Raw genomic sequence first — 12,262 nt, forward strand, 5'->3', positions numbered from 1 at the left:
ATTTTTTTTTCGCGAAAATATTTATGTATTATTTTTGTTTCTCCATGACTTGTGCTGCATGGCAGCCATCAAGTTTCAACTTCAACCTACTTCAACTTCAAATGATGGATCAATAAAATAGAAAGCTAGCAAACTTGTTGGATGACATAAGCAAACGATGTACTTGATAGACATAGGCAAACTTGTTCAAAACCTGACACACATAACATAAGGTAGCTGGTTCAACATAACGAAAGCAAACTACAAATCTGAAACAACAAGATTAAGGACAGGCAGAAGTGCGAGCAACACGAATGCAGACTTTCATGCATCTTCATCCCGTGAAGTTGCAGTGGTAGTAGGGGTCAGCCTCCTGCTCTTTTGAAATATCCCAACCTGTCACGATGTTGTCGATTGTCTTCCACGACTTGTACGTTGCGTACGCATCTATTCCTGCGTACGTGATGAGGTTGTCTGGCAGCGGGCTGGTCCCCCACAGTTTGTGGTCTGCCCCGTCCATCTTCTTCTTCATGCCGTTGTAGAATGGGTGGATGACGCCGCCTGAAACATCGGCCAAGGAGTCGTAGTATTTATCGGTCTTTGGATCTTTCCACTTGCGCTGCATGTCGATGAAGTTGTTGGGGTTGATCTCCAAACCAGACTTGTCCAGCATCCGCTTGTCACCGCCAATGCTGAAACCGACAAATGTGTACAATTTCTCCTCCTGCAGGAAGTCTTTGAGGCGCTTGGGCCTGCAAGGGGGGAGACACACATTTAAAGATTAGTCTTCTTTTTTGAAGACTTAATTCTTCTGCTTTTTTGGTTTTACAAGTGATAATCCATGAGGTAGATGCTTATATATTATAAGTCATGGATGAATGTAGTTCAGAAACTAGTACACAAAGTCCTGAAATTAAATTCAACTACACCATGTTATTTTTTCTTTTTTGCTATCTTCATTGCTTCACCAAATGCTTCACCAAATTCAAGAATCATTTTACCAGAGTCAATGATATATGTGTTGCTTGATTCAAGTTTAGTTTTCTTTTTTGTTGAATAAAAGACCTATACCAGTGCTTGATACATCTTTGTGCATTAATTCTATATCAAGTTCAGAAATTTATTTGAGAAACATGTGCATCAAGATATGGACCTATACCACTTCACCAAAGATCTTTTAATACATCAATTCTATAAACTATACTAGCGCATCAAGATCAGAATCTATGCTAGTACATCAAGTTCAGAAATTAATTTGGTGCATCAAGTTCAGAATGCTATAAACATTTTTTCAGATGCTAATCTGGTGAAACAATCCACTTCACAGTTTCAGAAATGCATGTAACTTGAGAAACATGTACTCGTGCATCCACTTCACAAACTACAGTACTTCATCTAGTTGGGAAACAAGTTTAATTAAGTTTTTAGTGAGTAGTACTAGTACAACAGATGAATGAACAGTGGTATGGGTTACCATTTTGTGGCTGCGGCGATGTGGTATACCAAGCAGAGTTCCTCGACGCACAACTGCAGGACTGCCGCCATCTGTGGAGGTTCTTCTTTGTTGGTGTACTCTACATCAACACCGATGAAGCTCGGATACAAGCCACCGCCCTTCATCCTGAGCCTGCTCATCAGCTCGTCGGCCTTGTCTGGTATGCTGGTGCAGCCGATCTCTAGCGTCTCCTTGCCGTGGAGCTCAACCCCTTTGAGCGTTTTGGTGTACTCGCGCTTCTCGCCGGGGACGTGAATGTCGACGAGGTTGCTGCTCTTGTTCGACGTCTTGCCATGGTGACGCTTGGCGGACGGTTCCTCCGCCATCGCCTTCCTCCGGCGACTGTGGGCTTGGGAGAGAGAAGTTTGTGGTTTGTGTGCAGTGGAGATGGAAGCAGCAATGGTGGTTCTGTGAATGAGGCAGAGATGGAAGACAATGGGGTATTTTGCAGTGCGTCGACGGGGGTGTGTGGGAGGCGGTTCATCGGGGGCGTGGGTGTAGTGGTCGTGGGGGTCGCCGTTTGCAGTGCCTCGTGGCAACCGCCCAGTGGGTGGTGTGGGTGGTGGCCTGGAAGAACTAACCGTCCAAGACAAAGGTTTTTTACTGTTGCACTGATTAGTCTTGCCAAGCTGTACTTACGATCTGCTAAATCCCACTTGCACGTCTCAGGGGTGGTGATGATGGCATTTTGCACTGTTTAGGTGACGTATGCTTTGTGATGTTTTTCCGTGTGGATGTTAAGTATTGTTTTTCAATTGAAGTCTTATACACTAGTTTATCTCAAAACATTTTTTCAGTGCCCTGGGAGTTGTTGCTCAAAACTGGTACTTATTTTATTTTCATCTGTACCAACCTAAGTTAGGCCTTTATAGTTTTTGTATTCTCATTTTAGTACACTTATGGTTTAGTACTGTGTGAACTGAATTGTAATTTCATACAGCGCACCGGTTTGAAATTTGGTGTCACAATGGTGTGAGTGGCCTGATTGATCCTGTTGTTTTAGTACTGATGTCATATGTATGTTTGAACTGAGTTTTTTTGTTTTTTTTGGGTGGGGTGGGGGTTTGAGATTATTTTACGACCAGATCGTTCGTTGAGGTGTGGACAGATTTTATATAAATAAGAAATTTAGCAGAATTGACAAATAAATTCTATTTGAACTTCTTGCATTTTAGTAGTTGAAATAGTCAGATTTTATATAAATAAGAAATTTAGCATAATTGACAAACATTATATATTTGAACTTTTTGCATTTTAGTAGTTGAACTTGTCATAATTGACAAACATTATATGCTTGAACTTTTTGCATTTTAGTAGTTGAACTTGTCAGATTTTATATAAATAATAAATTTAGCATAATTGACAAGCATTATATGTTTGAACTTTTTGCGTTTTAGTAGTTGAACTTGAAAGTAATATTTAATTCGGTTTTTTAAATTATGTACATATAACAGATAGGCTATTAAGTTCTCTTCTTTTTAGAGTTTCATTGTTTTTGTATCATATTTTCTCCTTTTTTCTTGTAGAGATTAATTGACAAACATTTTTCTTGTAGTTTATATTTCTTTGTCCCGCCCTCTGGTTTTGTTTAACTGGGCTTATTGGTGGGGTGTTTTGTTGACGATGCAGGCTATTGGGCCGTTTTCCGGCCCGGATAGCTCGTCCGCGCGGCTGTGCAGCGTGGCGTGCGCGTGCGCTCTGGGTTTAGTTCCTCCTCGCTAGTCGAGGGGGCTCCGGGCCTGTTTATAAGCACAGCCGAGGCTCACCAGTCGAACTCCTCTGAACACTTACCTGAGCGCTTATACACGGCCCTCGCTCTCTCTCTTGACCTGTGGGCCCTGGTCGGCGGGTCCTGCGTTGTGCGGATTACTAGGGATTCGCTCACGGGCTCGAGTTCAAGTATCTAGCATTGTCAGGGCCTACGACTGACCGTGGGCGGTCAATTTTTTTGTTTTTTTTGTTTTTGTTTGTTTGAATCTAGTACTTGACTCCAGCAGTAACTTGGACTGATACTTTTTGTTCTAGTTCTTGTCTGTTTTGTGTGAGTGTAGTCTTTTTCATTTGAGTTTTTTGCCTTCTTTTTAGTGTTTGTTTTTGTGATTATTCTCAAGGGTCTTCTGGTGTCATTTTCAGAACTTTGGTACTTGCGCGTAGACTGAGATGTACTGATAGTGCATTCATAGTAGCGCTTACGGACTGATGCTTCTTTGTACTTTTTATTGTAGTAATTATGTACTGTCCGATCAAGTGTACTATTACTGTCATTCTTAATCTGCAAGCAACCAACATAAGTGTGTGCTGATGCTTCTAAACTTTTTTATGTTTGTAGTACTTGTTAATTTTCTAGCAGCTACATATGAATGAGAACACTACATGAAGTACTAAGAATTTTCGCTTCAACTTTTGAAGCGTTGTTAAGCAACTCGAATTGTGCTGATTGTTCTGCACGTTATATTTTCTATACAATACTGAATCGAAACTAGACATGGAACAGTGTTGTGTGATTAGTTGCATCATAACTAGTACTTTAGAGCAGCCACAACGTTCCATTCAGAAGCTACTTTTCAATTTTGAAATGATGGATTAACAACATACGAAGCTACCAAACTTATATAATGAGATAAGCAAAACATTGTACTTGATGACATAACTAAACTTGTTCAAACATGACAAGCACGACATAATCATACTGGTTCAACCCAACAAGAGCAAACTACTAATTTGAAACAACAAGATAAAAGGCAAGCACAAGCGGAAGTAAAACGAAGGCATGCTTTGATGTATCTTCATCCCTAAAAGGGGCAGAAGGGGCGGTCGTAGTAGTGGTCAGCCTCCCGCTCTTTCGCATATTCCGAACCATCTGTGATGTAGTCGACTATGAACCATGACTTGTACGTGGCGTACACATCTACTCCTGCGTACTCGATGAGGTTGTCTGGCAGCGGGCTGGTCCCCCACAGTTTGTAGTCTTCCTGCGTGTTGATCTTCTTCTTCATGCCTTTGTAGAATGGGTGGATGACGCTGGCTGCAACATCAGTCAAGGAGTCGTACTCTTTTCCGGTGTATGGAACTCTCCACTTGCGCTGAATGTCGATGAACTTGTTGGGGTTGATCTCCAAACCGGATAACTTCAGCTTCTCTTTGTCGCTTTCAATGCTGAAACCGGCAAATGTGAACAACTTCTCATGCTGCAGCATCTTGTTCAGGCGCTTGGGCCTGCAAGGGGAGAGACATTATGAATATTAGCATTACTTTGATGTTTGAATTATTCATTTTTGTTTTGTTTTACAAGCGATGAATCCATGAAGTAGTTGTTTATGTAGGATAAATAATGGATGAATGTACTTCAAAAACTAGTAAACAAAGTTCTGAAATTAAATTAAGTACATCATGTTATTCTTCTTTTTGGATTATACATAGTTTCAGTCAATGTTGTATGTTCTGCATTGGTACTAGTTTAGTTTACTTTTGTTGAATAGGATAACACATAACCAGTGCTTCACCAAGTCCTTAGTTTATTTTCTTATGAAAATAACATTAGATCAAATTCAGAAAATACTTCACTACATCAAGTTCAAAAACATCTTTTTAATACATCGAGTACATAGACTACACTATTGGATCAACTTGAGAAACTACACTAGTCGATCAACTTCAGAATTTAATCTTCTGCAAGATTTTCCAAATAGTAATCCAGTGCATCAGGTTCAAAAATACATTTACAGTGTATCTACTTGAGAAAATGCAGTAGTGCATCCACTTTTCACAGACCACACTAGTACATCTAGTTGGGAAACAAGTCTGATGAAATTTTCAGGATACAGTACTAATAAAACAGATAAACCATACATGGCAAATGAGTAGGATGGCTCACCATTTTGTGGCCGCTGCGATGTGGTACACCAAGCAGAGCTCGTCGACACACAACTGCAGGACTGCAACCATCTGGGGAGGTTCATCTTCGTTGGTGTAGTGCACACCAACGCCGACGATCCTATGATTCGGACTCTTGCCGCCAAGCTTCTTCCAGAGCCTGGAGATCACCTCGTCGGCCTTTTCTGGTACGCTAGTGCAGACGATCTCCAGCGTCTCGTTGCCGTGGAGCTCAACCCCTGTGAGGGTTGTTGTGTACTCGCGCTTCTTGCCGGGGACGTGAATGCGACGAGGTTGCTGCTCTTGTCCGACGTCTCGGCATGATGACGCTTGGCGGACGGTTCCTCCGCCATCGCCTTCCTCCGGCGACTGTGGGCTTGGCAGAGAGAAGTTTTTGGTTTGTGTGCAGTGGAGATGGAAGCGGCAATGGTGGTTTGTGGGAATGAGGGAGAGATGGAAGAGAATGGGTTTTTTTGCAGTGCGTGGACGGGGATTTGTGGGAGGCGGTTCGTCGGGGGCGTGGGTGTAGTGGGTGTAGTGGCGTGGGGTCACCGTTTGCAGTCCCTTGTGGCAACCGCTCAGTGGGTGGCGCGGGTGGACGCGTGGAAGAACTAACCGTCCAAGTTAAATGGTTTTTACTGCTGCACTGACTAGTCTTGTCAAGCTGTACTTATGACCTGCTAAATCCCACTTGCACGTCTCTGGGGTGGTGATGATGGCATTTTACTGTCGCACTGATTCGTATAGTCAAGCTGTACTTATCATCTGCTTATCCCACTTGCACGTGTCAGGGTCGGTGATGATGGAGGTCTGAACTCCTCTACTGTGGTACTTGAACTGGTGATTGAAGTGTAATTGAACGTACCAAATACCAGTGAGACTATGTGTGATGCTAATGTTTTTTAAAACAATTTTCGTATTTTTTAAAGGATTGTTTATATCAAGATAATCTCTGAGTATTTTTTATAGATAAATTAGATTTTCATCAGTACAGGATGTATTATATTCGCATTTTGCTTGAGGTAATTATTTTTATGTATTGATGGTCTTCCTGAATTGGGACTGGCAGAAGCAGACATAGCTTTGTTTTTTTCAAAACGATGTTTTATTTAGGCGTTCACGGGTGTGTTTGTTTTACTATGCCTTTGTACTGACGACTGAGAATTATCAATACTGATGTACTACAAGAGTTTAAATTTTCCTTGACATATTTTTGCTGAGTTACTAGTCGACAGTAGCATTTGCGTCAGATATATCCAGATAAGTTTTTTCAAATGTATTTGTGACTGCATTCAAAAGGATTATCAAATGGTTTACATAATAATGTCACTGCTCCAGCGGACACAAATCAGAAATTATATTAGTACTGATGTGTACTCTGCCTTGTACTGACGATTGAGAATTATCAGTACTGATGTACTACAAGAGTTTAAATTTCCCTTGACATATTTTTTTGCTGAGTTACTGGTTGACAGTAGCGTTTTGCGTCAGATATATCTAGATAAGTTTTTTCAAATGTATTTGTGACTGCATTCAAAATGATTATCAAACGGTTTACAAAATAATGTCACTGCTCCAGCAGGCACAAATCATAAATTATATCTTAACTATCTGCCCACTTGCTTCTCACACTATCACCCTCTCTCCAGATCTAAAAAAGATGGCCTCTCTCTCCCTCCTCACTGGTGGTCACAGATCCGCTGGGGAAGAAAAGGACGTGTAGCGTTGACGCACTCGTCGTCGGCGAGCGAGGTCATGCACTGACGACAAGGCCATCCTCTCAGACCTAGCGCCCGCGCGGGATGGCCTCCGTCCCCAAGCTCGCTGCCGTAGTGTGTGCGGAGGACGACGACCACGAGCGAAGCCACTTCTAGCCGACCCTCAGGTATGCTACCTCTTTTCAAACCATACCCTTGTTCTATTGCCCCATCTGCCACGTCGTTGCATGTGGATCTTTTTCCACTCCACCATCTTCCCAATTTGCTATCCTCTGCTCTGCTGGCCACGCAGACGAAAACCATAATTTGCACTATTAAAGGAAACCCTACTTCATGCAGACTAATCCATGTCTGGGTTGAATAAGGAAAGGAAGGGAGACTGTACTGTCCAAGAGAGTAGGCATCGAACCCGCATCTAGGTTGAAAAGGGGGAAATCAGTAGCTAAGGAACGAGTCTCGTGTCTCTTGGTTGAAGAAGGGTAGAAAGGCATGCCAACGCAATAGAGAATGACGAGGTCGATCGGTTTGTTGTCCTCACATAGAAAAATGGTGGCTAAAGAGAACAAAAATGGGACGTAATCCACATATGATGCCTGGATATTTGTTGCTCTGGGCAACCATACCTCCCTCACCACTCTGCGTCCGTGGAGGTCCATCGTCCTAGTGCGCCCACTGTCCGAATGGGCCTCCCATGCTCTTCTTGCCACTTTTTTGCTGTTAGTATAACGCCAACAGTCAAGTCAAGCAATGCTACTGCTAAAGTGATGCCACATTTAACTAATGCCGCTCTCAGTCTAATGCCACCGATAAATTTAAGCAATGCCATTTAATGTCACTGGATTATTTCAGGGTTAGCTATTGGTTGTGGATGTATTAAAGATTTTTCAGCTAAGGCATTCTAATGTTGTTGCACAGCCAGTATACCAACGATGAAACTTGTTACTACCTTCAGATTTTTGCACTGTTAATGCTTATAGATTACATACCTCACTTTCATGAGATAAGTTAATTCTTTTGTACAGTGTCGCCAAAATGCCAAGGCGCTGATGTCATTTTATTATTGTTAAACTGCACAAAAAGTTATGAAGACAAGAGGAAAGGTCAAGAGTGGGCACCTCCTCCTCCGGCTGTTCTCTTGATTCGTTCGATCAAGTTTTTATGTTTGATCGATTATCAAGATTGGGATAGCAATTTTTAAGGTCCCCCCGAGTTCGAAATGATATTTACCTTGGAGGTACATGGTTTGCAATTTTTTTATACTATCATTAGTTAATAATGCTAGTTACCTTCAGACTTTTGTATTTGGTTTAATGCTCATGCATAGCTAGTATACCAATGCTGCAACTTGTTACCTTTACATTTTGTATTGTTAATTCTTATAGAAATCTTCCAGTGCTAGAGTTTATTGAAATATGTTCAGTAAAACCATTGTACTGTACCCTGTAATAAACTAACTACTCTACTGTTGCACTAGCCACTGGATTAGTGTATATTTGTAGTATTCGAATGGTGTTGCATTAGCGTATGGACATAAATAAAATGTGGCAAGCTTTTCCCAGATATGTGCTCAAGAAAACTACTACCTGTTTTTCTAAATACTAGATGTTTGGGTACTTTAAATTGAACCGCGAAAACGTCTTATATTAAGGAACAGAGGGTGTAGAGTTCACTCAAATTATCCCGGTAAAGCTAGTCACACCTTTGTTAAAATTAATGTTCATTATGTTATCGGAGGAGGTCTGTATGTTTGTCTCTAATGCCTGTCGACTACATACCTGACATCATGATGTAATGTTAAGTCATTTCCTTTTGTACAGTGTCACTGAATTGTCAAGGCGGTGATGGCATTTTATTTTAGTTGAACTGTACAAAATATGCTTAAAAGAAGAGGAAAGGTCAGGAGTCGATCATTCTTTCAAAAAGAACTATATATGCCTTTCTGACATCAGTCGTTGTTGCCTTGTTTATTCCTTCAAACAGGTGGTTAGAAACAGTCTTGCTACCTTTTCCATTAAGAAATTGGAATGCTTATATTTGTGAGTCTATGCTTCAACTAGTGTTGTTTTTACAGTAATCACACTTTCAATATCTATAAAACAGGGATGCTCGATTTTAGTGGAACTGCACAAAAAGTCCAACTGGTTCAACATTAGGAGCATGTTTTTTTCCAAACTATATCAAATTGGTGGCACTATGAGCTGTTCACTATGAAGGTACATGGTTTGCTACTATCTTGCTACTCTTTTTGTACTATCATTAGATAGTAATACTAGTGGTTTGCATGTGAATTTATTGGCAGGGTGGACCTACATTGGAGGTGCGGGATAGGATTCAGTGATTGGATGCTCAATTTCGGTTGTATCGATTTCACCTGTTCCATCACTGCGAACATGGATATCCTTGGTCTAATGAAGAATAGGCGCTATATTTCTGCTCTGAACCAGCAAATCAATTCAGTACGAAATTGTCCAGGGCAAAACATAACTGTATCAGATTGTCCAGTGCAGAACATGACAGATGCTAAGCGGAAGAGACATGTTTAAAGCGAAAATACAAGGTGTGGTATATGTTTACTAGCTGCTTGATATTTGTGCAGACAGAGATGTCTGCCCATTGCTATTTGGCAAACAAACAAAGTGTCCGCAATTTTGGTTGAACTGCACAAGAGAATAGTATAGTCACTGCATGCAGTGCCATTTGAAAATAGACACAGAAAGATTGGATAGTCACTTCATGGACTGCAGAAAAGTAGTATTGTACTATTTATTGGCCAACACTAGGTGCTTCATTGCTTTGGTCTGATTATACAATGGGCATCATTTTGCCTAAGTTAAAGTTTGTATTCCGAAAATAGTCTCGTGGTGTGATCGAGAGAAGACCAAATCATATTGCAGTGGATGTTCCTCCATCATGTGTGGTTCATTCTCATGGTTCCAGCTGTTGGTGAAACCACTTACGTTTGCAAGAGGAATTGTAGACTTCACAAACAAATTTGTCTTTCAGTCTGTACTGAATGTTGGCCAAGAGAAGCATCCATGTTAGTAGGAAGAACAAATGTTTTTTCTAGATCTTTGCTTTTGGAGCTACATATTTGTATATGATCTGTGAATCATTGAGATGCATTAACATGTTGATCTTATGTATGGGAATCGTACTAGTTAGTTTTAGTTGCGACACAAGATCCGAAGTGGCTGATCTTTGCTTTTGGAGCTACATATTTGTATATGATCTGTGAATCATTGAGATGCATTAACAGTTACTTATTTCTGTTCGCTCAGTGTTTACAAGTTACTGATCGATCACTAGCTAGCCCACTAATGCGCTCCTGGCAGTTTTATTTGCGAGGCAAGATCCGAAGTGGCAGTTTTTTGAATAAAAATGCCTACCTCTGAAGAAACTGACAAGCTACACTATCCTACATACTCGATCCTACATGGATAAATAGCGGATCACGCACGTACTACCTCCTTTCCGGTTTGCAGGGCTCAATTCAAGAAACGACCTACTCAATCCTACACGAATAAATAGCAGATCACGCACGTACTAGTACCTCCTTTCCAGTTTGCAGGGCTTAATTCAAACCTCTCACCAACCAAGGTACTCCCTTCGTCCGGGTTTATTAGTCCCGTGAGCAAAGCAGCAAGACCAAAGCATGGCAATAATTAATGGCATGTAGAAGTTTAAGCCTAATTAATTCCAGTGATTTAAGTGGCTGCATGCGTGCCCTCGGCTGCGACTCGTTGCATGCTGCTCCGCGTACTGGCTGCGAGCGATTCTGAGTGCCTGCATGCAGCCGGTCGTAATTAAGGCAGCTAACTGATGCGAAAAAAGATGCGCTTTAATTGTTGCGGGCTTTTTAAATCATTATTGACAAGGAGGGAGATGATTCGAGTGCACTCGTTTGACCGCCATGCCGGCGTGCGACCCAGACGGGATGGGACGGCACAGTCCTAATTTCAGTTTCTCTAGTTTTCCACGACAAGCTAGCGCGCTAAGCCATGCCTGCTTATGCATTGAATTCCGATGACCGTCGCGCTACCTTCCGCCTATAAGTACTGTTTCCTGGCCTTCTCCGGTGGCACCGTGACCCAACTCGCCATATCATCATAAGCCCCCACCGGCCCGACGTCGCTCGCCACGTCCGCCATGCCCCCGCCAGTCCACGGTAGACGACGCCGGAGGCGGTCACCGCCGGAACTAGTGTTTGGTTTTTCACCGGAAGGCAGACGGAGGGAGGAGGCATTCTATCTATCTTTAGATGGCAATGCGGAGATCGAGGAGTTGTTGGAGCGCGACCGCCTGGCGGAGGAGCAGGAGTTGTTGGAGCGCGACCGCCTGGCGGAGGAGTAGCGTATCGCCGATTTGCGCCGCCAGCGGGACATGGAGCAGCAGCGCACCGACGCTCTGAGTCGCGAGCAGAGCGCCCGCAACTGGGCCGTCTACATGGAGGCCGGCGCCCGGCAAATAGCCCTGGAGGCTGTCGGGCACGCACGCGTCCACGACGCCGATTTTTACTACCAGCTCATCAAGTGGGTTTCCCGCTTGGAAGCCGAAGCTTCGGTGAACCACGCCGGCATGGAAAGGGCCAACGCGCGCGAGCAACGCGCCCTATCGCACCTCTTGCAAGTCCGAGGTGAGGCGCAGGACGCCGGTGCCGGCGTTTAGCGTGTATCGCAGATGGCGGCCGGCATCGTCTAGTTAGCTAAGAGTAAGTTAGTACTTGTACGCTACTAGAGTATTAGTGGGAGTAGATAGTTAACTTGGATATGATGGTTGTCAACGTGGAAGTTCAGTACTCTATATGTGGATCAGACCTGTTACTTTGCTCTGAATGTTGAACTTTCCGTTTGAACGTATGGAATGGGTTGTTATTTTTTTAAATGGGTTGTATTTGTCCTCCACGGGTTTAGAGGCCGACTTGTGGGCCTACCAAGTTCACGCGTACACAATCAGGAGATGATTGTACGTGGAGAGGATGACAGCAGGGACCCGCCAAGGTCATGGCAGTACGCAAGCAAGTGCCTCCTTATTTCAAGCCAATAAAAAATGGCTCCTGCTAGTGGATTTCTGACATCTGGGTCCCATGCCATTGTCAATGTAGTCAATAAATGAGAGAATTACACAACGAGCGGTTGACACCAGGGACCCAGCAGCTCGCCCAGTTATTTTTGTTTTGGGTTAATTTGATAAATGCCAC

The 12,262-nt window shown here is 42.8% G+C and overlaps 2 protein-coding genes across 2 annotated transcripts; both read right to left on the reverse strand.

The window, feature by feature from the left end:
* Nucleotides 1-313: 313 nt before the first annotated feature.
* On the reverse strand, nucleotides 314-1,800 carry LOC141022906 (uncharacterized). The gene is made up of 2 exons (XM_073499187.1): nucleotides 1,454-1,800; nucleotides 314-731 (listed from the first exon to the last, which is right to left on the reverse strand). The coding sequence occupies exons 1-2, from the start codon at nucleotides 1,798-1,800 to the stop codon at nucleotides 314-316; spliced, it is 765 nt and encodes a 254-aa protein (XP_073355288.1).
* A 2,466-nt stretch (nucleotides 1,801-4,266) lies between these two features.
* Nucleotides 4,267-7,721, reverse strand: LOC141022907 (uncharacterized). The gene is made up of 3 exons (XM_073499188.1): nucleotides 7,689-7,721; nucleotides 5,349-5,716; nucleotides 4,267-4,690 (listed from the first exon to the last, which is right to left on the reverse strand). Exons 1-3 carry the CDS (start codon nucleotides 7,719-7,721, stop codon nucleotides 4,267-4,269), a joined length of 825 nt encoding a protein of 274 aa, XP_073355289.1.
* Between the last annotated feature and the right edge of the window lie 4,541 nt (nucleotides 7,722-12,262).

Source organism: Aegilops tauschii, chromosome 5 (assembly GCF_002575655.3).
Source record: "Aegilops tauschii subsp. strangulata cultivar AL8/78 chromosome 5, Aet v6.0, whole genome shotgun sequence".
NCBI classification, from domain to species: Eukaryota; Viridiplantae; Streptophyta; class Magnoliopsida; order Poales; family Poaceae; genus Aegilops; species Aegilops tauschii.

Excerpts from the sequence above, each read along its gene's own strand:
- LOC141022906 (XM_073499187.1), bottom strand. The coding sequence starts at position 1,800 with ATGGCGGAGGAACCGTCCGCCAAGCGTCACCATGGCAAGACGTCGAAC. Across the intron at positions 732-1,453 it reads ATCGCCGCAGCCACAAAATG|GCCCAAGCGCCTCAAAGACT; the intron begins GTAACCCATACC and ends CCCCCCTTGCAG.
- LOC141022907 (XM_073499188.1), bottom strand. The coding sequence starts at position 7,721 with ATGGACCTCCACGGACGCAGAGTGGTGAGGGAG. Across the intron at positions 5,717-7,688 it reads GACGCAGAGTGGTGAGGGAG|TCGCCGGAGGAAGGCGATGG; the intron begins GTATGGTTGCCC and ends CCAAGCCCACAG. Across the intron at positions 4,691-5,348 it reads ATCGCAGCGGCCACAAAATG|GCCCAAGCGCCTGAACAAGA; the intron begins GTGAGCCATCCT and ends CTCCCCTTGCAG.